The sequence below is a fragment of the Phoca vitulina genome, unplaced genomic scaffold (genome assembly GCF_004348235.1).
Source record: "Phoca vitulina isolate PV1807 unplaced genomic scaffold, GSC_HSeal_1.0 scaffold2, whole genome shotgun sequence".
Lineage (NCBI taxonomy): Eukaryota > Metazoa > Chordata > Mammalia > Carnivora > Phocidae > Phoca > Phoca vitulina.
In genome coordinates, this window is record NW_022589705.1 from 87,268,070 (window position 1) to 87,294,921 (window position 26,852).

At 43.0% G+C, this 26,852-nt stretch overlaps 1 protein-coding gene across 7 annotated transcripts in view; it reads left to right on the plus strand.

Annotated features, from left to right (window-relative positions):
- Positions 1–26,852, plus strand: part of UBR4 (ubiquitin protein ligase E3 component n-recognin 4) — a 131,881-nt gene that overhangs the window by 7,076 nt on the left and 97,953 nt on the right. For all 7 annotated transcript variants that reach the window (XM_032392514.1, XM_032392520.1, XM_032392546.1 and 4 more), the window contains exons 3-23: positions 1,152–1,255; positions 2,049–2,178; positions 2,292–2,431; positions 2,951–3,053; positions 3,175–3,316; positions 3,477–3,601; positions 6,294–6,418; positions 7,001–7,060; positions 7,146–7,336; positions 10,980–11,079; positions 11,217–11,354; positions 11,813–11,930; positions 12,803–12,990; positions 13,944–14,103; positions 14,223–14,308; positions 21,575–21,744; positions 23,024–23,306; positions 24,155–24,290; positions 25,414–25,493; positions 25,944–26,072; positions 26,556–26,738. In XM_032392514.1, the coding sequence (XP_032248405.1) occupies positions 1,152–1,255; positions 2,049–2,178; positions 2,292–2,431; positions 2,951–3,053; positions 3,175–3,316; positions 3,477–3,601; positions 6,294–6,418; positions 7,001–7,060; positions 7,146–7,336; positions 10,980–11,079; positions 11,217–11,354; positions 11,813–11,930; positions 12,803–12,990; positions 13,944–14,103; positions 14,223–14,308; positions 21,575–21,744; positions 23,024–23,306; positions 24,155–24,290; positions 25,414–25,493; positions 25,944–26,072; positions 26,556–26,738 (2,891 nt within the window). The remainder of the gene's footprint in view (positions 1–1,151; positions 1,256–2,048; positions 2,179–2,291; positions 2,432–2,950; positions 3,054–3,174; positions 3,317–3,476; positions 3,602–6,293; positions 6,419–7,000; positions 7,061–7,145; positions 7,337–10,979; positions 11,080–11,216; positions 11,355–11,812; positions 11,931–12,802; positions 12,991–13,943; positions 14,104–14,222; positions 14,309–21,574; positions 21,745–23,023; positions 23,307–24,154; positions 24,291–25,413; positions 25,494–25,943; positions 26,073–26,555; positions 26,739–26,852) is intronic.

Genomic DNA, 26,852 nt, shown 5'->3' on the forward strand with positions numbered 1-26,852 from the left:
GGGTGTCTGAACAGGTTGTTAATGAAGTTTGTATTTTAACACTCCTAACCTGTTCACCCAACAGTAGAGACCGCTATCAGTCTGATAAGGCTCTGGAAGTTCCGTTACTTAGACCAACCAAGAGGGATTTAAAAAGTACTTGGTTTGGATGTCTGCTTTGTAACCCATTATGTTAACTTGTACCTTCTTAATCAAAAGCATTTTATTGGTTTCATACATGTAATTACTAATGTGTTAATTTTTGGGGGTTGAGGGGGATGGGCGGATACTGATCTGAGGTTCAGGGCCACTCATGAAGGCTCTATTCCTTATTTGGTTTTGGTGAGAAAGTAAATTCTCCTTTTGTATTCTCTGGTATGTCAAGGGATTTCAATTTCAGTTCCCCATCTTTTAAACCTTTTTTTTTTTTAACCCTTGTTTTCCACTATTTCTGAATCTTTGCATTTTTACTTGTTTAAAAAAATCCTAACTCAGAAAGTTCTGAAAGAATTCTAATTATTTGTTTCTTCAAATAGTTTGCTAAGCAAGTAAAATGAAAGGAAGCTATAGGGTTGCTGGATAACCGTCGTGTGCAGTGCTGTTTATTGTAGGCACTGACTACTGATGGAGGACTCACTTAGCTTGAAGAAATTTTGTGTAGGAAGCCTCTTGTAAAAGGCATTTAGAACCTGTGGGAAAGGAGAGGTATTATATTCTAGTAGTTAAGAGTGTGAACTCTAGAGCCAGACTTCCTGGATTTGATTCTAGTCCTGTGACTTTGGGCAAGTCATTTAACCTCTCTCTGGTGTAATTTCCCTATCCGTTACGAAAAGGAAGGGGAGGGGGTAAAAATATCTACCTCAGAACGTTGGTTTAAGGATTAAGTGGGTTAATATATTTGAAGTGCTTCGTACGTACTGTGATGTATTTCCTATTACAATGAATTTCCAGTAAATGTAAGATAGATTGATCTAGTAGCAGTGTATGTTTATCAGTGCCAGGATGCCTTTGTTTGGCCCTTGGATTGTTGGTTCTGAATGACTGTTGTCATGGAATGGTGCTGGGAATGCTGGACACACGGAGCTTGGGAGTTGTCTGGTTAGATGTACTGACCGTGAGGCTGACCAAGGCTATGGCGGTCTGAGGTTAAGTGAAGCCCATTCCTTTCTCAGTTCCCCGGAACCAGCTTCAATCGGTAGCAGCGGCCTGTAAAGTCCTGATCGAGTTTTCTCTCCTGCGTCTGGAGAATCCAGATGAGGCTTGTGCTGTGTCCCAGGTGAGAGTGATGGGCTCATCTGTGGCCCTTATTTTGAGGTAGGACTGTGACAGACTAGTGGAATAATGATGGACAGGGGTGGCATAGAGCAGGGGTTGGTGAACTTTTCCTGTAATGGGCCAGATAGTGAACAATTTGCTGACCATTTGGTTCCTGTTGAAACTAGTCTCTATTTTTTAAACTCTGCCTTTGTAGTATGAAAGCAGCCACAGACAATACGTAAATGAACAAGTGTAGCTGTGGTCCAGTAAATTTTATTTACAAAAGCAGGCAGTGGGCTGAATTGGAGCTGTGGTTCGCCAACCTCTGGTTTAGAGGGCTGCAGAGGCTTTTGCAAGGATTGCAAACTTCCACGTTTCCAGGGGTCAGGCAAGTAACATAAAATGGGTGAAGTGTGCCAGTTGAAAAGGGTGCCTGACCCAGCTATAAAGGGCCAATCACCGTGTAGCTCCAGCTGATTGTTGGCAGGCGGGGGTGGAGACTCAGTTGCTGTGTCTTGTGAATTATTGCGAAAGATAAGAAATCTGGATTTGTATGTTGAACCTTCCATGTTTTAAAAAGTTAGCTATAACTTCAAATAAAAAAAATAAAAATCCAACAACAACACTGTGAGCATAATAAGACAAATTGGCAAGCCAGATACGGTCTGAGGACCATCAGCTTGTGATCTCTGCTTTAGTGTGTTCCCTAATTTCAGTTCTTGATACGAACCTAAATTTGGCCCTGTGCCAGTGAAAAGTCCCAAAATAGTAGTATCTTCTGAAAGACATACTTGAATTTGTTTTATTTTCAGAAACACTTGATTCTCCTCATCAAGGGCCTGTGCACTGGCTGTAGCCGACTAGACAGGACTGAAATTATCACATTTACAGCAATGATGAAATCAGCCAAGCTGCCGCAAACGGTGAAGACACTCTCAGATGGTGAGCCTTCGTTTGCCAGACCGAGTTCTTTGGCTACTTCCCTGGCCAACTTTTTCCTGCTTTGGCTTCTAGTGGCACTCTGCTCATCCCTGTTTTTGGTTTTATACTTACAGTGGAAGATCAAAAAGAGCTGGCCTCACCAGTAAGCCCAGAGCTGAGGCAGAAGGAGGTACAGATGAATTTTTTGAACCAGTTGACGTCGGTTTTCAACCCTAGAACTGTAGCATCGCCACCCGTAGGTCCACAGACTCCGGTGAGTTACTCCAGGCAAATGTCCTCATCCCTTGGGGGTTTTGAGATGATAATACTAGAAAAAAGTAACAAATGTATCTTACATTTATGATGTAAAATGATGTATGTGCCTAAGGTAGGAAGAAATAGAAGAATACAAACAAACAAACAAGAAGCAAAACTTCCCCTAACTTTCTGTCCACTGTTGATACTATTTTGATGCTCATTCTTCTAAAATTTCTCAGTGCATATAAACAGATAAAAAGAACATGTACACTTTTCTGTAAAAGGCATCACACTCTCTGTTAGTTGTAGAATATATATATCTTCAAGCTGTGTATTTTTTTCCTCCTCTTGGGACAGTAACTTGTATTTTCCCTAGCATTAGAGAGGGATTCCCCCCTCATTACCTGGGAAGTCTGAAGAGTATCCATAGAACTTCTGCTTTGTTTGGACACTTGCTTAGATTCTGAACTGCAGGGCAGCAGTTGGTGGGTGATGGTATCATGATAGGCCTCTCACATCCTTTGTTTCTCTTTAGGCTGAAGGAGAAAATGATGAGCAGTCATCCACAGATCAAGCCTCTGCTATCAAAACCAAGAATGTGTTTATAGCTCAGAATGTGGCTAGTCTTCAAGAGCTTGGTAAGACTCTTAACTGTCGTCATAGAGCTGGTTTCTCTGCTTTCAAAAATTCTGTAAATGGAAAAGAATCAAGCGGCAGCCAGGGGCCTGTTTGTAAGGTCGAGCCTTGTCATTAATGCAGGTGGCTCAGAGAAGCTACTTCGTGTGTGTTTGAACCTGCCCTATTTCCTGCGCTACATCAATCGGTTTCAAGATGCAGTGTTGGCCAATTCTTTCTTCATCATGCCGGCCACAGTAGCAGATGCCACTGCTGTTCGCAATGGGTAAGGTGCTCCAGGGTGTATGCTTTACCTTCTAATGCTGCTCTCAAAAAGAGAGAAACTGGATAGTTTATGGCATGCCGACTTTCTTTAATTATCAGATTATAGAAGCAAGGGATTCAAACAGACGCTTTGGTTAACCTCCTTCTCTGTCATGTTCTAGTTTTCATTCACTGGTGATTGATGTAACCATGGCATTGGATACCCTTTCTCTACCCGTGTTGGAACCTCTTAATCCTTCTCGTCTGCAAGATGTGACAGTCCTCAGCCTAAGTTGTCTGTATGCAGGTGAGAGGTTATGATGTCTGATCTCATTTTCTCAGTTAAGCACAAGTGTACTTTCTGGAAACCATGAGATCCTCCTGAGTGCTCTGCTCTCTCCCCCTTACCCCCGAGGATCATCTGATGTCTCATCTAGATGAAATGAGGTCTCCATAGGAATCTTGAGAATTATCCCATTGTTCACAGCTGGTGGCACGTTATATGCATATTTGCTTTCATAGTATGTGCAAATAGTAAATAATCTCCTGTATGAAAAGCAAAATGCCAAGGGCTGTTGGGATATTGAGATAAACAATATGTAGTCCGTGCCCTCAAGGATCCTACACTGAGAACAGTTAGGACCACATGGAATGATATACAATAGGAGATGATAAAGGCAATAAGAGAAGTGTAGAGTAGTTGGGTTCACAAAGAAGGGAGAGATGGAGTCTTGCTGTGGGAGCACATCTGAGGAAGCCTTCACGGAACAGGTGGTATCTGTTTATATTGATAAATACAACAGATGTTATTCTTCATGTTCCCACAGAGTCTCCTTTCTTCCTGTTGCTCATGCTGCCTTGAGAGTGGGGACTGACAGCTGCTATTTACTCTCTTTTAAGTTATTATGACAGTGACTTTTTAACCCAATTCACTGATCCTTGGTTTTAAATACTGTAGTCTTTGTATGTCTTGGAAGATATAACAATTTCTGATGTTTACTTGGTTCTCTAAGTGAGGATTTGAACAGCTTTGGCAACCTGACCTGGGGAGCACCAAGAAATTGCTGAGGTTGATCATCTCCCTACATTCTTTTTTTTTTTTTTTTTTTTTAAGATTTTATTTATTTATTTGACAGAGAGAGAGACAGCGAGAGAGGGGACACAAGCAGGGGGAAGCAGGCTTCCCATGGAGCAGAAAGCCCGACGCGGGGCTCGATCCCAGGACGCTGGGATCATGACCTGAGCCGAAGGCAGCCACTTAACGACTGAGCCACCCAGGCGCCCCTCCCTACATTCTTTTAATAGCTTTATTTTGAACATCTGGGATATAGGGATAGAAAGAGGAAGGCACTTTTAATTGGGTAAAACAGTAGGAATGATGGAGTTCTGTTGATGTACCTATAGGGCAGGTAGGATCGCAGCTTGGCTCTCCTGAGGAAGAGGCAGAAGCGGGACTCAAAGTATCCTAGAGTTTGGGGGAACATACTGTATAAATGTATGTGGAGGGAAGGGGTGAGGGGAGAGGATATGTGATTAGTGGGTATTGTACAGCCGGAGAGAAAGGAGGACACAATCACAGAGGTCTTAGAAATGCAGTCTCAGTCATTTGGACCGTGTTCTATAGACAGTAGAAACCACTGAAAATTCTGAGCTATATTCAAGCAGCAGTGTGCAGGATATTTTGGTGTGGGGAAATTTGGAGACAGGAAGCTTTGTTAGGAGGATTTTTTGTAGTCATTCAGGCGAGACACTGTAAGAGCCTGAGCTAGGGCAGCAGCAGTGGGAAGAGAAAGCTAAAGATAATGGGAAAATGTGTTCTCCCTCAGCTCATCTCCGGTGCTTATTACCTTGTTCTCTGCCTTTGATTTTTGCAGTTTTTAAGTTGGGGTTTTTAATTTTTAGGGAATTTCTTGAATATCACATGGCTCTCAGTGTACTTAGTACTCAGGTTAAAGAGTCCTCAAAATTTTTTAGTTGGATTAAAGATCCCAGATTTGGGTTGTTGAAATTTGATGGCCTGGGATTTGACGTAAAGACAGGGATTTGGCCTTAGTGTCTTTGAGGAATACCAAACATGGAATGTTTTTCCCCACAATCTTGGAAAAATGGAAAGACATCTTGTGATGTTTTAAAGTTAATAGATTTTATTTTTGAAGCAGTTTTAGGTTTACAGAGAAGTTGAGCAGGTTATACAGAGTTCCCACCTACCCTCTCCCCCCAGTACCCTGTTTCCTTTATTATTCACGTATTGCATTACTACGGTACGTTTGTTATAATTGATGAACCCAGGATTTGATACACTATTATCTGAAGTCTTTTGTTTACGTCAGGGTTTCCTCTGTGTTAGACGGTTCTGTGGGTTTTGACAAATGTATAATGTTCTCTATTCATCATCACTATGACACAAGGTAGTTTCACTGCTCTGAAGTCCCACGTGCTCCACCTAGTAATCCCGCTCTCCCTACCCCCACCCCTAGAAACCACTGATCTTTTTAACTGTCTCCATGGTTTTAACTTTTCCAGAGTGCCCTAAAGTTGGAATCAGTTATATAGTATGTCGCCTTTTCAGACTGGCTTCTTCTGCTTGGAGTGCGCATTTAAGTTTCCTCCCTGATTTTTTATGACTTGATCGCTCGCCTTTTTTTTATTGCTGAATAATATTCTTTGTATGGGTGTGCTGTAGTTTGTGGTACATCCACCTGTTGAAGAGCATCTCAGTTGCTTCTCATTGTTGGCAGTTAAGGAAAAAGCTACAGTAAGTACTCGTGTGCAGGTTTTGACGTGGATGCAGGTGTTCAGCTCATTCAGATAAATACTTCAGAGTGTGATGGCTGGACCGGATGATAACACTATCTAGTCTTGCTCTTGTGGACATTATTCTCAGTCGTCAAATCATGGAATGGTTTGGGGGTGGGTTGTGTTTTCTGTTTCTGTTTTGGTTGACTCCTGGGACTGTGCCATGATTGGAATTTGTGCATCTTCTCTCCCACCGCCCCCAGGTGTGAGTGTGGCAACTTGCATGGCCATCCTGCATGTGGGTAGTGCCCAGCAGGTGCGGACGGGGTCCACAAGCTCCAAAGAAGAGGACTATGAGAGCGACGCGGCTACGATCGTCCAGAAATGTGTAAGCCGGGTCGCCTGGCCCCGGGGGCCTCTGTCGTTCAGTGAGGAGATAGTGCCAGGTCCACTCTTTCCAGGGAGAGGAAAGGATGTGGAGTCTTCTCCATCCCTTCCCCTTGGTAGCAGGTCTAAGAGGTGGGCGTTCACATGGTTGGCTCTGTGGAAGGCACCGTGTCTTCGTGGTGGCAGTGGACCTTGTGAAAGATGAGTCGCTCAGTCTGCACGTGTACTGAGGGCTTGCTGTGTGTCAGTGCACTTTGAGTAGAGACCTACAGTACACGAGATAGTCTCCAAGAATGGTGAGTGTGTAGGATGAGTCCCTGTTTTGTACTGTGATCTGATGGGGGCCTGGCTGTGTTGCTTTAGATTGTTTGTGGGGGACATCTCTGAGAAGGTGACCCGTGAGCTGAATATAATGAGGAGTCAACACCATGTAATGGTCAAGGAAAGTGTGATGGAATCCTATCTTTAGAAAGTGCCTTGAGGATATTTAATTCTTAAAGCGAAATTAATTTGGGTGGGATTAAGGTTTGTAATGAAGTAGGTCAGCTTGCTCAGATTTTTGTGTATGTTTGATGTTGGACAGCTTGAAATCTATGACATGATTGGACACGCGATCAGCAGTTCCCGGCGGGCTGGTGGAGAGGTAAGAAGGGTGTCTCTGCTACATTCCTGTTTCATAGCTCGTAAGATCTCTGTGTTCATACTTTTCTTCTGTGCTTTTTCAACAGCACTATCAGAACTTCCAATTGCTGGGTGCCTGGTGTTTGTTAAACAGCCTTTTCCTCATATTGAACCTCAGTCCTACTGCCTTGGCTGATAAGGGGAAAGAGAAAGACCCCCTGGCTGCACTCCGAGTCAGAGACATCCTTTCTCGTACAAAAGAGGGAGTGGGTTCTCCTAAACTGGGACCTGGGAAAGGGTACGTGTCTACTCGATTGCTACTCATGTTTTGTTTTGTGTCCCTGCCATTTTATGTTGTTGGAGAGCTAGGGTTACCCCTCTCATCTTCACATCAGTAGAACAATTTGCCTGCATACCTGGTTAAATTTAACAACTAAGGTGATGATCATAGTCTCTTTTGTCTACATCATAGCTGTGTGATTTTGGACAAATTGCTTATTTTTTCTGAGCTTGTTTGCTTATCTTTAAGGGGGAAAATGTGTAATACATCTTTCAGGGTTTTTATGAGGTTCAAATCAGAAAAAAATGCTTCTGTTTTGTAAAATGGGCTGGTGTGACTTGCATTTAATTACTTTACTTGCACGTTTAATCTGTAAGGAGGAGTCTGTCAGTTGTTCCCGGCTTGCTTCCTAAAACATTTGCTACCGTTCTGACGAAGTCTGGACAGTAAGCCCTGCTTGCTTGGAGAGGAGTTAGAGATAGGACTTCCATGTGGTTTGAGGTTTTATTTTCTAAGCCCAGGCATTTCTAGATTTTATTTATTCATTCAGTCCCTACCATGTGCTGGGCTCTCTCCAGGCATTGAGGATGTAGCACTATTCAAAGCAATGTCTGTGCTTTTATGGAGCTTATTTTCTCATTGGAGCAACTAATAAGTTCACGATGGATTCTCATATGAGTGTTGTGAAGAAAAATAAGCCAGAGCGAGGGGCTAGAGAGTGACGGGCTGTTATTTTAATTAGGATGGCGAGGAATGGGCTCTAAAGATAAGATGGAGAGAACATATGTGAGGTGACAGAGTGAGCCATGGAAATTTTGGGGGAAGAATTGTTCAGGTTTGGAGGTGGAGGTATGATTGGCGTTTTTAAGGATCAGCAAAGTTGGTGTGGCTGGTTGGAGCTCTTGGGGAGGGAGAGTAGTAGAAAGTTAGGTCAGAGAGGTAGCCAGAGGCCAGATCTCCAAGGGCCAAGTGTTAATTTGTAAGTGGTGGAGGGTTTTCCCCAGGGGAGTGATCTGGTCTGATTTATTAGTTATTAGTGACCCGAGAACCCAGCTGCTTTGAGGAGAATAGATTGCAGGGTGTAAGGCGGGAAGGAGGGCGAGTAGTTGGGAAGCTAATGCATTATTCCAAATGAGATAAAGGGACTTGGAATAGGGTGCTGGTGGGAAAGGCAGAGAGAAGAGGTCAAAGCAGCATGTGTTTGGAAGGTACAGCTGACAGGATTTGCTGATGGCTTAGGTAGTGAGTGTGAAAAATATGACATCACAATATTTTGGCATGAGCAACTGGGTTGTATAATTTATGGAGACGGAACACTGGCTTAGGGCTTGGGTGGCAGGAAGGGTAAGAAGTATAGAATTTCATCTTCGCCATGCTGAGTTTGAGATGATGTCAGATCTCTCTCTATGTGAGATGTTGAGTAGGCAGTTGGTATGGGCGTCTGGAGTTCAAGGAGGAAGTTAAATTCTGGACCTCATTCAACAGATTATTCACTGAGTGTCTTCTCTGTCCCAGGCTCTGTGTCAGTTCTGGAATGTTGTGATGTACCAAAAAAAAAAGACACATTTCTGAGAGACCTGAAGAGATATGTCAAATTGTATCTAGAGAGTATTCTAATAAGGGTACTTGGCCTGGTCAGAGAAATCAAGGCAGTCTTCCTTGAGGAAGTGTTAAATGAGCTGAAATTTGAAATAGATGTTGGGATGGTAGATAGTAGATACCAGGCAAAGAAGAGAGGTAAGCGTGTTCCAGAGAGAATAGTAGTTTATGATTTTGTGAGTTTCTGTCTTCACGCTTGGCACTGTAGCAGGAAACGGGAGGATGCTAAAAGGTCTATCCTTCAAAGTAGCAGTTATGTTTAAAAAATGGCTCTTGTTGGGACGCCTGCGTGGCTCAGTCGTTAAGCGTCTGCCTTCGGCTCAGGTCTTGATCCCAGGGTCCTGGGATCGAGTCCCACATCGGGTTCCCTGCTCAGCGGGGAGCCTGCTTCATTCACCCTCTCCCTCTGCCTGCCGCTCCCCTGCTTGTGCTCTTTCTGTCAAATAAATAAAATCTTAAAAAAAAAAAAAAGGGTCTTGTTTCTTGACGTTTAAAAGGAAAACCTGTACCTTGTATAAGTTACAAATCATAAGAAGGAGGAAAATAAGTCATCCCAAATTCTACCACCCAAATTGGTAAAACATTCTTCCAGACATTTTTCGGTGCACGTATGTAAGTTTGTATGTTTACAGAACAGGATCGCCGTTAGAAAATATTGTAGATAACTTTTCAGGGGCGCTGTTTTGGATTCACTGTGAGTGTTTAATGGCTGGCAGTTTTCCACCGTATAAACATGCCGTTGTTAACTAATTACCCTATTGAAACACTTAATTTAGGCTATATTAAATTTCTTGTTTTGATAAACTGTGCTTTGATAAATCTTCCTAAATGTAAATCTTTGTGAACTTGTTTAATTATCCCCTTGGGGTAAATTCCCCGAAGTATGATTGTTAGGACAAAGGGCATACTTCTGTAAAAATTTGTAATGTTTTGCTAGACTGTTCTGATTGCACTCTCACTAGCTGTGTGTGCGCATGTGCCCATTTCTCCCGGTCCTCTTTGACAGCGGCTGTCATTAATCTTCATGTTTTTCTAATCTTAAAGGAGAAAGATGTATTACATCGCTTCTACTTGTATTTCTTTGTGAGTACGACTGTAACTATCTGTGTCTTTTGCCCCAGTTTTCTCTTTGGTATTTGTCCTTTTTTCTTACTGATGGACATGAGCTCTTCATATATTTAGGTATACTAATTCTTTGTCCTGTGGTCATTTGGACCGAAAGAAAGTTTTACTCACATTTAATGTGTAAAACTTTGTTTTTATTCTCTTTGGTTTGTGGCCAGATATTTTATAGAAGTTGATTTTTACCTTTTTTTTCCTCAAAAGAATGGCTTTTTTTTTTCTTAATTGTTAAGCAGTTTCTTATAAAAGGCTATGACTCTGGAACAGCCAGATGGAAGAGATACCTAGGGCAAGGTGCGGGGAAAGAACGTGAAGCATCCCTGCCCTCCAACATGTACCACTCTCTCATCTCCCTGTATTCATCAGCCCAGAAGCTCTCTGAAAAGAATGACTTTTATTTTTTTTTTAATTTTAAATTTTTTTAAAGATTTTATTTGAGAGAGAGAGTACAAGCAGGAGGTGTGGCAGGCAGAGGGAGAGGGAGAAGCAGGCTCCCCACTGAGCAGGGGAGCCTGATGTGGGGCTCAATCCCAGGACCCTGGGATCATGACCTGAGCTGAAGGCAGACCCTTAACCCACTGAGCCACCCAGGCATCCCAAAAGAATGACTTAAAAAAGTTCAACCAACCTTTGAATGTCAGCATCTTTCACATCAACCAGTAGATTCGAACTGATAGTTTGAATTCGAAAATGCCATGTGTTTGGAAGACTTTCTTGTAGTCCTGGAGTTCTTAACCTGAAGCCTGTGGATCCTGAGGCAGGATATGAGTGGGCTTCAGGGAGATGAAGCTTTTCAAATTACATGCAGATATTGTGTGTGCATTTTTTTTTTCCTTCTGGGGAAAGGTCCATAGATTCTGAAAGGGGTCTAGGCCCCAAATGGTAAGATCCCCTGTTTTTGAGGTTATAATTTGTTGTGTTTACCGTTTTCTTCGTGTAGGCACCAGGGATTTGGGGTGCTCTCAGTAATATTGGCAAACCATGCTGTCAAGCTGTTAAGCTCTCTCTTTCAAGACCTGCAAGTGGAAGCTCTGCACAAGGTGAGGGCTTGTGCTCGGGGTCAGCATCTTCATTGCTGGCTTCACTTCTGGGGAAGCTACCTTGAACCCTCCGCTCCTGTTGTTCCTTCCTGCTCAGTTGGAGGACATGAATTCTCTTTTGCTACGGTTCCCTTCAGGGCTGGGAGACAGATGGTCCCCCTGCGGTCCTGAGCATTATGGCCCAGAGCACCTCCATCCAGAGGATCCAGCGGTTGATTGACTCTGTCCCACTGACGAACCTGCTGTTGACATTGCTCTCAACCTCCTACAGAAAGGTGGGTGGTGTCACGCCGCTGAGAATTGGGAGGATTTTATATAATCCTTTCAAAATGAATAAGATTGTATACCGTGACCTTTTAAACTCAAAAGTTGTGGTAGTGGTTTTGAAAATGAACGGAATTCTTAAATGATTGCACACATTTGAATCTGGTGATTGCAGCGTTGTGACACGTATGGCTGCTTGGTGCTTTGTGACAGTTGTCCTGCTGATGCGGAAACTTAGAGGGCACTCTGGAAACACTCGTGTTTCAGGTCTTGTTCACGGCTTTGGCTTTGGAGAGCCTTGGTGGGGTAAAGTGATCAGAGCCCTGGAGGAAGGGCGCTGTTAGGAGGACTTCTTGGATTTAGACGAGAGGAAAGGGCAACGGAGAGAATGTCTCACGTGGTGAACGAGGTGAAGTAGGGTGGCTCCGTTTTTGTGACCAGCAGTTACAAAAGCTTGCTGCTTTCCTAGGCCTGTGTCCTGCAGCGTCAGAGAAAGGGCTCCATGAGCAGCGATGCCAGCGCTTCGACCGACTCAAACACCTACTATGAGGATGATTTCAGCAGCACGGAGGAGGACAGCAGCCAAGGTAGAGAGGCCTCTTTTCGGTCTCCCAGGAGACAGGTGTCAGAGTGCAACAGGAAGCTCCCCCCGCCCCCTGCCCGTGGCTTCTTCCTTTCGTGTCCTGTTTGCCATCTTCACCTGCCTAGCGTGCATCTTGATTTTCTGTGCCCTTAAAGGTGACATGTTATTACGAGTAATTTGAGCTGTGGAGACTGAAGGACAGAAACTGCTCTCAGCCCAGATTGCTTTTCAGCCCTTCCCTTCCAAGATCAGAATACACCTCAGTTCCTCTTTTTGTGTGGACTTGTTTGGTGAACTCTGTTCTGAGCTTTCCCAGTGCAACTCCAGAGGTTGTGTGAGAGGGGTTGGGTTTGGCTGTTGCCATCAATGTGTGGCTTGGGGAGGTATAGGGAGAGGAACTCCAGACTCTGTTGCAGTGAACAACAGGGCAAAGTGAACATTCCCTCCTGTCTTAGTTTGGAGAGAGATTGAATAAGAGAAATGTCTCAGGTTCTTTATAGTCAGGTTTGGGGGAATTATGTATAATACTGTGAAAGGTGTAGCTCTTAATTTGGGCTTTAAAACTGATATGCAAGAACAAATTTGTTTTTCAAAATGTTTGGCTTGTTGCCAGTAAAGTGAGGTTGTCTCTTTCTTCATTGGGCTCCTTTAAGAAATACCAGTTTTATTGAGGTATAACTTACAGGCAATAAAATGCTCCTGTTTTATGTGTACATTTAGATGAGTATTGACAGATTTATGCAACCATGTAACTACCACCTGAAATCAAGATATCCTTGTGTTCCTTTTGACGTAGATACTTCCACAAAGCAGATGTACTAAAAACTTTGTAAAAAATGTGTTATTTTTATTACTTTTATTTTTTTCTCTGTTCAGATGATGACAGTGAGCCTATTCTGGGGCAATGGTTTGAGGAGACCATCTCCCCCAGTAAAGAGAAAGTGGCACCTCCACCTCCTCCCCCGCCCCCTCCGCTGGAGAGCTCTCCTCGAGTTAAAAGCCCCAGTAAACAGGCCCCCGGTGAGAAGGGCAACATTTTGGCTAGTCGCAAAGATCCTGAGCTGGTAAGAGTGGATTTCTGAGGTTTAGGGGAAGGAGAGATGGGGAGAAGGGGTGTGAAAAGCAGATCGTTTGAACTAAAACATTTTGTAGGTTGGGTTAACTGTAACATTTAGATGGTTTTACTTAACACTTAAGTGTACTGATGGTGTTTGATTAAATGATTTGTACTCTTGGTATTATTTCTTTGATTGAGGGTTAGTAACATAGCCTTTGGAGTTAGAAGTGAGTTTGAATCCTTCTTCTACCATTACTGGCTCTGAGACTTTGGGCAAGATTCTAAAATTCTCCAAGCCTCAATTTTGTATTCTGTCATATGGGAGTGATTGTACCTGCCTTTAGGGGTATTGTGAAGAATTAAAGAGCCCTTAGCATAGGTGTGGGCCATCGTTAAGTGCTTGCTAATTATTTGTTCAAGCAGCATTTCTAGATGTACTATCTATCAACGCTGTTCTAAAGCTATATCGGTAAAACAAGTCAGATATGGAACACACTTTCTTACAGCTTAGTCTAGTCCAGGTTGTGGACATAAAACATTTACACAATAATTCAGTTTCATTTTGAGAGAGAAGTAAAGAGCTGGGAATTCTGTGTGTGTATAATGATCATACAGGCTTCAGAATTCCTTATTTCAATAATGTCCTTGAGCTGAAGAAATGCAGGGCCTTTAGAGGAATGACAGAAACAAGTCTGTTTGTCAAGAGCCTCTGTCTTCACATGGTGTTTTCTGAAGTCTGTTGTGTTCAACTGGTGCCATTTTGTGTAACTGGTAGAATTATGTGGGAAAGATTATCATAATTAAATTTTGTCCCACTGTAGGGGATTTAAAATCTGACTCTTTAATTCATTGCATCTGTTGCATCATATCTGTGGGCATGTTTTATTTCTCTTTATATTCAGGATTTGGAGGCACTCTGGGCTTATGGCCCTGACATAAGGTTCTTTATGTTCTTTTTAGTTCTTAGGTCTGGCTTCCAACATTTTGAACTTCATCACTTCTTCCATGCTGAACTCGCGGAACAATTTTATCCGAAACTACCTGAGTGTGTCTCTTTCAGAACACCACATGGCCACTCTGGCCAGCATCATTAAGGAGGTGGACAAAGATGGACTCAAGGGTCAGTAGACAGGATAGGGACCTGGTGGATTTTTTTCCCCAGTGGCATTTGACTGTTGCCAGGGCGGTATGATGCATCAGGGGCTGCTTGAATAATCAGTGTCCTTATTTGCCTTCCAGGTTCATCAGATGAAGAGTTTGCTGCTGCTCTCTATCACTTCAACCACTCTCTGGTAACTTCTGACCTTCAGTCACCCAACCTGCAGGTTTGTGTGCACTGGGACCTTTGGCCAAGTGCTGTCTGTGTCCGCTCCCAGTAGGCTGTAGTGTTCCAGTTGTAAAGGAGCATGGCTTGTGGTGGAAACCCCCTCACTGGAAAGAGTTTGAGAGATTATTCTAGTATGTCCCACTGCCCCATCAGGATCATTTCAAGAAAGAGAAAATGTGTTCTTTATCCCTAAGTCTTTCAGTGAGCTTAAAGCAAAGGAAAAACTACAAAACCAGCTCCTAATGACTGCCCTAGTAGACAGGTGGACAGAATAGACAAGAGGGCAGTTTATAAAAGGAAATATCAATGGCTAACAGTCCTAGGAAATGCTTAACTTCATTAGTAATCTAAGAAATCCATGTTGGGAATGGTGTGTTTTATTTTTATTTTATTTTTTAAAGATTTTATTTATTTATTTGTCAGAGAGATAGCACAAGCAGGGGGAGCAGCAGGCAGAGGGAGAAGCAGGCTTCCCGCTGAGCAAGGAGCCCAATGTGGGACTCGATCCCAGGACCCTGGGATCATGACCTGAGCTGAAGGCAGATGCTTAATCGACTGAGCCCCGCAGGCGTCCCTGGAAATGTGTGTTTTAAAAGAGTCATTCAAATTACAGGAGGTAGATGCTTTCAGATACATGCCTACTTGCAGACTCACCACCAGAATAAAGCCTAGGATCTTGATGGTAGGCCTTAAAAATCTTAGGGTTTTCTCTCCTCACTAGTAGGTGATGTCTTGAATCCTGTATCTCAAATTCCCCCTTTCATTAGTTTCATATGTATATTTACTTTTACATTTATATTCCTTAAATTTTCAAACTATTTGATTACTTTTAGTTTTATAGTAATTGATACCATGCTCTATATAATCTTGTTAGGCTTTCTTTTTTCATTTAATATTATTTAGCATTATATTGCCAAGATTCATCTATACTCTTGCTGGTTCTGTAGTTTTTGTTTTGACTGTTACATGCTATCCCGTTGTGTTTGTGACTGTACCAATTTGTTACCTCCCCTCTGCTCCCACTGGTGGACCTTTCGGTTGTGTCAGGGTTTGTTGTTACTCCAGCTGTTGCTGTCCCCTGGCATAACAAGGGGTTCTCTTGGGCAGATAACTGGGAGTAGAATTAGTAGGATACTGAGTATGTGACTGTAAGCAGGGATGCCAGACTTGCTCTCTAAAGTAGCTGCACTGATGGGGCGCCTGGCTGCTTAGTCGATAGAGCATGTGACTCTTGGTCTTGGGGTTGTGAGTTTGAGCCCCATGTTGGGTGTAGAGATTACTTTAAAAAAAAAAAAAGCTGCACCAAGTTTTACCATCAGCAACGTGTCACATTTGTGGATTCACTTTTTCTCCCAACATTTGACCATGTCGTGTTTTTTTTCCCAAGTGCAGCGTGGGACTTGAACTCATGACCCTGAGATCAAGACCTGAGCTGAGATTAAGAGTCAGACACTTAACCGACTGAGCCATCCAGGTGCTCCGACAGTGTCGTATTTTGATAATAATTTTTCTAATGTGGTCAGTTAGTGATTCTCAGTGTTTTAGTTTACGTAAAGATCCCTGGGGAATTTGTTTAATAAATGCAGATTCCTAGTGCAGCTACCCCTCACTTCCCTTAGAAGACTTATATTTGGTAGATCTCTCCAATAGTTTGCCGAAGATTGTTGTGAAAATTTTTTGTTATTCTTAAGATTATTTCAGTGGATTCTCAGAACCAGGACACAATTCAGGGGTTTGCACTTGCCCCCAAAGGGACAGGCTCTAGGAAGCTATTTCAGAAGGTTAAACTTGATTCTTACTATCCTAAGTTATTTGAAAAATTCTTAAAAATTTATTTTATCGTTTACAAAGATAATTATAAAACCTATTTATATGTACCTAATGTTAGTTGAAAAAATTTGCTTTGGGGGCGCAGTCAGTGGCGGCATAGTCAGTGGAGCGTCTGACTCTGGGTTTTGGTGCAGGTCGTGATCTCAGGGTTGTGAGATCGAGCCCCGTGTCAGGATCCATGCTCAGCTTGGAGTTGGCTTGAGATTCTCTCTCTGTCTTCCTCCGCCCCTCCCCCTGCACATGCACGTGTGTGTGCGTTAGCTCTCTCTCAAATAAATGAATCTTTAAAAAAATTTTTGGCCAGGAAAGGGACTATAACTTGAGTGGTAAAGTTGTTGATCTATCTATGATGAAGAGAAGAAAATGCTTCAGTTAGCATATGGCCTGTGGCACCTTCTCAGACTGTGTAGGGTCAGGATGTCCTGCGAAAGTTATCAGCTCCTTGCTGAGATCTAAGTTTATTTAGGGAAGTTTCAAAGTTCATAGACTTGGCCTTTTCCTGCCTAAACTTGTCCAAATAATGGGGGAAGAAATATTTTCCTGTACAGAATAAGAGTTCTTAAGATTCCTGTAATGATGTTGCCCTCTTAGCATTTAAAAAATAATTCCAGACCTTGTGTGGACATGCAACTTGGCTGCCCATAACCACTGACTTTTTGGAGAGCAAATTATCAAACTTCCCTCTTCATTCCATTTCCAAACATGGGACTTTAAATTCTTCCCTCAAATTTCATTGCTATGATGGAAGAAAGTGAAGGATGGTTAGTGTAATTTAACTATCTGTTACTGATATTGTTTCTCTGGATTCATGTACAAAGTTTTTTTTTTGAGAGAGAGTGCATGTGTGCTTGGTGGGGGGTGGGGGGCAAAGGGAGGGGTAGAGAGAGAATCTTAAGCAGGCTTCACACATAGTGTGGAGCCTGACACGTGCCTCCATTTCATGACCCTGAGATCATGACCTGAGCTGAAACCGAGAGTTGGACGCTTAACTGACTGAGCCACGCAGGCATCCCACATACAAAGTTATTTATCCAAGGTGTCTGACTTGCATTGCAAGACATACACAGCGTCCTTTAAGGGAAGTAAATGAAATGGAGCCCAGTCTGTGAAAGAAAACAAATGTAAGTTACATCATAAAAACTTTCTTAACCTGTCAGAATAATAAAAAACTGGTTCTGAATTAGTAAGACCGCTGGGCTTTCTCTACTTATAGAAGAAATCAAAACCTATTTATTGAAGAAGACTTATGAACATCTTGGGAAGAGGACTTTCTCCTAAAAGGCCATGCGCTTGATTGGCATGGCCTCTCTGTTCTTTCAAATTTGTTTAATAGCAGTCTACTGAGATGATTTGTGTCTTCTGAAGCCAAATGAGAAAGCAGGCTTTGTCTGGCTTTCTGTTGGCATTCTGCTCTGTTGGCCATTGGTGATTAACTCAAACTTTAGCCGCGGTTGGGGATGGAGCTGAAAGGTTGGGGATCCAGCCCTCTAATCATGTGGTTGGTTCCCCTGGCAATCAGCCCCCATCCTGAAGCTGTCTAGGTGCCTCATTATCATAAACACAGGTGTTATTGAAAGGGGCTTATTATGAAAAGCAAAATACGTTCTTCTCACTCCTGTCAGGAAATGACAAGATTTTTAGGAGCTCTGTGCCAGAAATGGGACAGAGACCAAATATGTGTTTCTTCTTATATCACAATGTCACAGGGAGTTAGTGTTCCATGGGCATAGAGTTTCCGTTGGGAAAAATAAAAAAGTGCTGGAGATGGATGGTAGTGATGTTTGCATAGTGTCTATGTACTTAATGCTACGGAACTGTACACTTAAAAACGATTTAAGTGGTAAATTTTATGTTACATTATTTTATCATGACGTAAGTAAAAATAAGACACACACCTGGCATATAGTACTAGTTCCTACTAAAGATTAGCTGCTATCTTTATGAGTTTTTTCTATTACTATTGTTTTTAATGTTATATTTGTTATTAATATATTTGTTGTCTTACATTTATTACTATTACGTGTAGGAGTATAATAACTTAATATTATGTAGTGGTCTAGGTCACTCATTCATTCACTGAGTATTCATTGAGCACCTACTATGTGCCAGGGAGTGTTGCAGGCACTGAAGAAATCCAGATGACTTGAATTAGTTTGGGATCATGAGGAAAGGGGGTGGGTGATACAGTGTGGATAAAGGGTCCGCGGTAGAGATCATGGGAAATTATTTGACCAGGGTGAAGGACATGGATAGGAAGGACCTGAGATACTGCCTGCCTTTTCAACCCAAATGAGACCAGAAGGGTGCTGTTGTCTTTCATAGAAAGGGGACGTCAGCAAGGAGAGTTGGTTTGGTGGTAGAGGAGCCGTCGTGAGTGTGTAGGGAGCTCACTCCTAGGTTTGAGTCAGCTCGGGTTCTTTTTACTCACGGTTGCAGGTTTGCTCAGAATGATCCTCTGGGTTCTTAAGCTACATGAGGCACATTGTGCCGTTTTCTCTTTGTTCTGAAAAACAAGCCAGGTCTACTTACCCACACAACTTGCAGTCCCTTGTGGTTGGCCAGCCTGGAAGCCACTGTGCAGTAGAGCTTGAGTGCGAGGCTTTCTTTTCATGAAGGAGTAAGCTAAAGGCAGTGAACTGTGGTGTTACCATGGGATTGTGTTGCTTCCTGTCAGGATGGGGAATTTTATAGCCCTTTCAGTCCAATGAGAAAAGCAGTTCGTATATATATATATTTTTTTTTTAAGATTTTATTTATTTATTTGAGAGAATGAGAGAAAGAGAGAGAGAGAGCACATGAAAGGGGGGAGCGTCAGAGGGAGAAGCAGACTCCCCGCTGAGCAGGGAGCCCGACGCGGGACTTGATCTTGGGACTCCAGGATCATGACCTGAGCCGAAGGCAGTCGCTCAACCGACTGAGTCACCCAGGCGCCCCGTATATTTTTGTATATGGCATTGTATATGAGTATTGTATATAAGAATTGTGTATTTTATCAATGTTTTTAGTTAGAATAGTTGCCACTACTACTATTAAAAAGATCATTTTAAATAGGAAGACATTTTGAGGTGCCAGTGGGGTGAAGACATGTAGAAAGTAGTTGGAAATGTGAGTCTGAAATTCAGTTCTTAAAAAATTAAGATTGAGGGGTGCCTGGGTGGCTCAGTCAGTTAAGCGTCTGCCTTTGGCTCAGGTCACGGTCTTGGGGTCCTGGGATGGAGCCCCACATCGGGCTCCCTGCTCAGTGGGGAGTCTGCTTCTCCTTCTCCTTCTGTCTCTGTCTCCCACTCGTGCTCGCTCTCTCTCTCAAATAAGAAATCCTAAAAAAAATTAGGATTGATAATGGAGCTTTGGGAATTAACCACTAAGAGGCAGCTGTTGAAGTCACGAGAACAGTTAAGAGGGTTGGAAGATGGCCCGAATGGGGAGGGCAGAGGCAGAAAGTCCAGGAGTGCCGGCACTAAGCAAGGGTGGGCGCAGGGCACCGGAGGGCTGGAGGGAATGCTTCAGGCCAGGCCTTTGTGGGGGTGCTGTGGCTCAGTTTTACTTAAAAAGTCAGGTCCCCTTACTTAGGGCTACTGAGAGTTGGAGTGGATAGGGGAAAACCAGGTTCTGAGGAATGTTCGCTCATTTCTTAGGGCTCTGAGGCCTGAAACGACACAAAACAAAAAACCCTCTCTCAAAAAAATATGACATCGATAACATATCCTTCCACCAAATTCATGATTTACATTTTTCCATGTTTTCTTTCTAGTCCCTATATTATAGTTGCACAGTTTTGCAGTTAAGATCAGAACATCTATACATCTCTTTTTTCTGCTTTTTAAAATTTTACTATTTCAAAAATTGTTACCTTTTTCTTTATAGTTGTCACTATTATGGCTGCATGTTCCTTGATTGAACACTAAGATTTTTTTCTAAATTTTTTTTTATTATTACAGGAGTGCTACAGGTAATATTTTTGATGTAGTTCAGGCATGTTAATGTTTTTGAATTATTTCCTTGAGTCAGGAATTGAGAAAAGTCTTTAAGCCTATGTGGAGCATAATGATTAAGAATGCAGATTTTATTTTATTTTATTTTATTTTTTATTTTTTTTTTTTAAAGATTTTATTTATTTATTTGACAGAGAGATAGACAGAAGAGCACAAGCAGAGGGAGTGGCAGAGGGAGAGGGAGAAGCAGGCTCTGCACTGAGCAGGGAACCCGATGCGGGACTCGATCCCAGGACCCTGAGATCATGACCTGAGCCGAAGGCAGACGCTTAACCATCTGAGCCACCCAGGCGCCCTTATTTTATTTTTTTAAAGATTTTATTTATTTATTTGAGAGAGAGAGAATGAGAGAGAGCATGAAAGGGAGGAGGGTCAGAGGGAGAAGCAGACTCCCTGCTGAGCAGGGAGCCCGATGCGGGACTCGATCCCAGGACTCCAGGATCATGACCTGAGCCGAAGGCAGTCGCTTAAACAACTGAGCCACCCAGGCGCCCAAGAATGCAGATTTTAGAGATAAACCTGGCTAGGACACATGGGAATCATGTGGCTTAGGTCGTGTTCTTAAACCACTCTGAGCTCTTATTTCCCCATCAGTAAAATGGAGCACGTACCCACCTAATGCTATAGCTCTGAGCATTTCATGTGGAGTATGTGTGCAGCTAGCCTGTGATAACCACCCAGTACGTGTGTGAACTGCTCTTGATATCTGTGACATTTTGAATAATTATTTCCAAGGAGTGGGGTCCTCTGGGATGTTTTATAAGAATATAATTTAATTTGACAGACTTAGAAATTTATCCTGTATCCCGAGGTAACTGTGATTTGTGTCTTCTGAAGCCAAGTGAGAAAGCAGGCCTTTGTCTGGTTTTCCATTGGCATCGTGCACAGTTTGTGTGTGTGTTTGAGAAGATAAGTTGCAGCTAAGTAACTGAGCTGCAAGTCAAGCTCATTTGAAAGACATGCTACAACTGGAGGCAGACAACCCTGACTAATTTGGGGTGCCTTGACATCGCAGAGGCAGACTTTCTCTGCCCCTAAGCAGAGGCTTACAAGAAAATACAAGCGGCTGGACCTACGAGTTGTAGGACCTCCCCACTTTGAATGTTACTTGAGGTATATAACTGGTTGTGAAAGAAAAACTGTCAGCTCGTTTGGACTGTCATCCAGATTCTGCTGTCTCGTGCATCTCTCCTTTAGTGTCAGGACCCCAGTTCTGACGCTAATTAGCTATGGTTGTGAATGGGGTTTGATTAGTAATTTTTCCTTTTTTCCTGTTCGTTGAGTGAAATGACCTTTCTCCAGACTATGTCTAAATCTGAATTTCCGCGTGCTCTTTAAAATACTCTTCCAGCATTAAAGAGTAACATTTAGGGCTCGTGGGTAACCTTTGGCCTCATTTTCTGTCTTTTTCCTAATGGTCTCTTGTATGTCTTTCCTGGCAGAACACGCTGTTGCAGCAGCTGGGAGTAGCACCTTTCTCTGAGGGCCCTTGGCCCTTGTACATTCACCCTCAAAGCCTCTCTGTGCTTTCACGCCTTTTGCTCATCTGGCAACATAAAGCCGGCGCTCAAGGTGATCCCGATGTCCCTGAATGCCTTAAAGTTTGGGACAGGTAAGAGAACTCCAGGAGAAGCCCTGCAGAGAAGGTTATGTGCTTTTTTAATTTGTTTGACTTCTCTGTAGTTAGCCTGGGGCTCTGAGGTGGTATCTGATGGTAGGGTGTACGGTGGTGAGGGCGGAGGAGTATGTTTCTGATGGCTTTGGGGGAAGATGTGCTGTTTAAGAAGCAGAAGTACCTAAACCATGGTTTGGAAACAAAATCATCCCTTAGCACATGGGGGATATGGTTGCAATTATGAGACAGAACCTGAATCCTGAACATAGCCAATTTTATCCTGACCTGATTTTCTGAAAGACCGGGAACAGGGAAGCCAACTCTGTCTTTGGTTATTTTGCTTTCATCATGAAAACCACTCAGGGTGACTTGCAGTCTTTTTTGGGCAACTTTTAAAGAACTATTTTACTTGGGGGAAGCTCAGATTAATCATCTAAATCCTCTTTAGATGGACCTATATTTGCCATTTTTGTTTACATGGTTAAGAGTCTTCAAAGCAGTTTGTTTTCCTAAAAGGCTTTGCTTTTCTCTTCCCCATACTATGATCAAATAGCTCTAATGCTGGATTTGAGGAGTCATAAACCTCCTTGAATGCCAAAGTCCCACTGTATTTTTCTTGGTGGAATCTTGCAAAAAGGCCAGGAGGTGGGGGAGGGGGCGAGGGGGGAGCATAGGGGGATGGGGTGAGGGAAACCCTTATTAAAACACAAATCTCTTTCCTAAATTAGCCAAAGGCAATGGAAACAGTTGTCTACATTCATTCCTTTTTTGCATAAAAGCTCTTTAGACAAATTCTCTGAATAGTATAATTTATTTTTTATTGCTTTTTAGTACATTGAGTTATTTTTGAGTGCTATCATGCAGTGCTTTTAACCTGTAGTGTAAACTCTCAAAATACAAATTAAGCTGTAGAGTCAAATTATAGGGAAAAGTAATTGAACTGTTTCTAGTTTATAAAACTGTCCAGGTTTATTAATTAAAAAAAACAAGCCACCTTTTGGGGGAGCTTACAGTTCTTTTCATGGTCAGAAATGGGAGAGTGGGTGTTCACACTACCGCCACAGTCGACAGGGAATATTCTGTGGCCGAATTTACCTTTTTCGTAGCCAAGGTTGAGTTTTTAATCTTCTCTTTACGTGTAGATTTTTGTCTTCCTTGATTTGTTATCTTAATGCCTGGGTTTAAAAAGCTTAACTCCTCCAGCCCTTGACATTGTAAATCTTGGGGGATGTTCGGACTTCTTTCACCAGACACTTTCTCCTTTTCTCTGCGGTAGGTTTTTGTCGACAATGAAGCAGAATGCCCTGCAAGGGGTGGTGCCCAACGAGACGGAAGATTTGAATGTAGAACACCTGCAGCTGCTCCTTCTCATTTTTCACAATTTCACTGAGAAAGGCCGGCGGGCCATACTGACCCTTTTTGTGCAGATCATCCAGGAGTTGAGTGCCAACATGGATGCGCAGGCGCGCTCTGTGCCTCTCATCCTGGCTCGCCTCCTTCTGATCTTTGATTATCTGCTTCATCAGTACTCCAAAGCCCCTGTGTATCTGTTTGAGCAGGTACAGATGAACACATTGTTTTTGCTTTACTAGCTGTTATCGAGTGTTTTTTTTTTTTTTTTTTAAAGATTTTATTTATTTATTTGACAGAGACACAGCGAGAGAGGGAACACAAGCAGGGGGAGTAGGAGAGGGAGAAGCAGGCTTCCCGCTGAGCAGGGAGCCCGATGCGGGGCTCGATCCCAGGACTCTGGGATCATGACCTGAGCCGAAGGCAGACGCTTAACCGACTGAGCCACCTAGGTGCCCCGAGAGTGTTTTTCTTCTCGAGTTGCCATGATCCAAAGTAAAATGACCTGCTCACTTTAGGTTTTAGACATTTGTTGTGGTAGGTTTATGATTAATCTTAGGAAGACTACTGGACTTGCGTGTGTGCGCTCACGCTTTGTATTTAGCCAGGAGCAGTAAATGTAGGTTATTTGATTTGATGGTTTTGTGAAAATTGGATTATAGGTTCTGTTCACAGGTGTCCTTTGAATTAACCCACTTTACCTGGTGTCTAGCTCAGTGCCCTGAGCATCTGCCCTCCCTGAGTATTTGTTAGTGGTTGAATGATAGTTGAGCAGTAAGTTGTATGGGTTAGTAAACTGTTTTGTTATAGGGATCCAACATGAGGACGTGAAGGCCAGTTAAGGATTATTCAGCATTTCCTAGAATGTTTGCTTGAGCCCTATTCCCATTATACTTTGGCAAAAAGATGCTCCCCAAAGAAGTCACAGAAACGTCAAAACTTTATTTTGGTTTGTGAGTTTCCCAAGGTTTGATATATTGACGAGTTATCACACCTGCAGTGAGATGCGGAATGTGGCTAGGTATCTTTCTTAATTTGAGTATTTGTGTTTTAAAAGGTGCAGCATAATTTGCTGAGTCCTCCTTTTGGGTGGGCAAATGGATCCCAGGACAGCAACAGCCGCCGGGCGACCACCCCTCTCTATCATGGGTTCAAAGAAGTAGAAGAAAACTGGTCTAAGCATTTTTCATCAGGTCAGAAAGAAGATTGTCAGTAAGAAGCTGACTCACTGGTTCTCATTGGGGGGAGTGAATTTGGTGCTAGAGATTGCTAGAGACTCCTCAAGATTTAGTCTATTCCCTATAGGTGGCAAATACCAAGGGATTCAGAACCTTTTTGGAAATAGACTGTCACATATCACACATTGATTTTTTTTTTTTTAAGATTTTATTTATTTATTTGACAGAGACACACAGCGAGAGAGGGAACACAAGCAGGGGGAGTGGGAGAGGGAGAAGCAGGCTTCCCGCGGAGCAGGGAGTCTGATGCGGGGCTCGATCCCAGGACCCTGGGATCATGACCTGAGCCGAAGGCAGACGCCTAACAACTGAGCCACCAGGTGCCCCCCCACATTGATTTAAAAACAAAAAGCAAAACAACATTGAGACATAAGAATTAGGAATTCTTGTGTCTGCTCATAGAGTGCAGTACATGGATTTCTGCCACTGTGAGTGATTACATTTACTTTTCTATAGGAATGTGGTTCTAGCCCACAGGCTAAACTTCCTTTTGGGTCATGGTGGGATACTGTTCAGAAAATAATGGGAGCCATGACCTTCTCTGTGGTGTTTCTCACCTTCTCTGTGGTGTGGAGCAGTTGTCCATTCTTTTGATGAAATGTCTCTTGTGTTTATTTTTGTTTGTTTATTTTTATTTTAAGATTTTATTTATTTATTTGACAGAGTGAGAGAGCACAAGCACGGGGAACAGTAGAGGGAGAGGGAGAAGCAGGTTTCCTGCCGAGCAGGGAGCCCAATGTGGGGCTCGATCCCAGGACCCTGGGATTATGACCTGAGCCGAAGGCAGATGCTTAATGACTGAGCCACCCAGGCGCCCCTAGAGCAGTGGTTCTTAACTAGGGATGCGGGGACATTTGGCAATGTCTGGAGACCTATTTGGTTGTCACAGCGGGGAGGATGCTAAACATCCTGTCGTGCACAGGACTGTAGCAAAGAATTACCTGGCCCCAAATGTCAGTAGTGCCAAGGTTGTTTGTGTCTTCAGGTGTCCAAAGTGTTTATTTAGTTTTTACATTTTATAATTGCTAAACAGAGTTGAGAATTAAACCACTCTTTTAACGAGCCCACTGTTTTTCAGATGCTGTCCCACAACCCAGATTCTACTGTGTCCTGTCCCCAGAAGCCTCAGAGGATGATTTGAACCGACTCGATTCTGTGGTACCAGGAATTTTAAAACCCCATTTTACATGTGGGTCAGATGGTTTCCACCAAAATCAGTCTGTCAGGGGAAAAGGGAATGACTTGCTTTTTGTAATGAGGGAATTTGGCCTGTATTAGGATTTGAACTTATTCTAGTAGGAATATGTTATTTGCTGGGCTCTACTTTTGCCGTAGGGGCACCTTCTTCCTGTCTCTGTTAGCATCTTCACATGCAGATATTTTTAATGGAAAAAATAGTTAACATCATTCTAATACCTGCCCTTGTGTGTTCACAATAGTCCATAAACTGAGAGAGGTCCCTGAATGGGAATCTTGCTGCAAGGAGAAATTCTTACCTGTAATTTGAATGAGCTATTTTGTCAGTCATGAGATTAAATGATAGTGTATGGGTAGTAGACAAAATATCTCAAAAAAATAAGAAAAATGTTTTTTTCCTCTCGATATTAGGCATGTGATGTTCTTTTCTCTAAGCTTGTCAAGTATGATGAGCTTTACACTGCACTGACATCCCTGCTTGCAGCCGGATCCCAGCTTGATACCGTCAGGAGGAAGGAAAACAAGAACGTAACGGCCTTGGTAAGACCACTGAAGCCCAGGCTGATTATAAAGAGTTTGGAATGTGTTTGATAATTGGGTAGCGGTTCTACCAGAAATTTCTTCCTGGGATCTAATCAGTTACTGAATTATCTGTTTCCAGAACTGACTGATACTTCAGTATTTTTTTTTTTTTTAAAGATTTTATTTATTTGGGAGAGAGCGCGCGAGAGAGATTGAGAGTGAGCACAAGCGGGGAGGGGGGCAGGACGGGCAGAATGAGAAGCAGGCTCCCCGCTGAGGAGGGAGCCCGACGTGTGGCTCAATCCTAGGACCCTGCTTTGTTATTATATATATTCTCTGTCAAAGACCTGCAGAGCAGACTTGCAAGCCAGATCTTAGTTGAAGGTCAGGACTGCACACAGTCTGCTTTAAACATTGTATTTGGAATGGTTCTTACTGTTTGGGGGCTCGTGACTCGATTCCAAGTGCCACTGCTGTGACCACTCTTTTCGCTTCTTCCAGGAGGCCTGTGCCCTTCAGTGTTACTTCTTGATACTGTGGAGGATCCTGGGGATTTTGCCACCATCAAAGACCTACATGAACCAGCTGGCTATGAACTCACCTGAGATGAGTGAATGTGACATCTTACACACCCTGCGCTGGTCTTCCCGCCTCCGCATCAGCTCTTATGTTAACTGGATAAAGGTACCACGGTGTCACACAGGGCTTGCTGCCGAGGGGTGGCCAAAGCCACCATGCTCTGTACTTGTGGGAACTTGTTAGTTTTTAAGGGTAATGAAAGCTTTAGACTCTATCTGT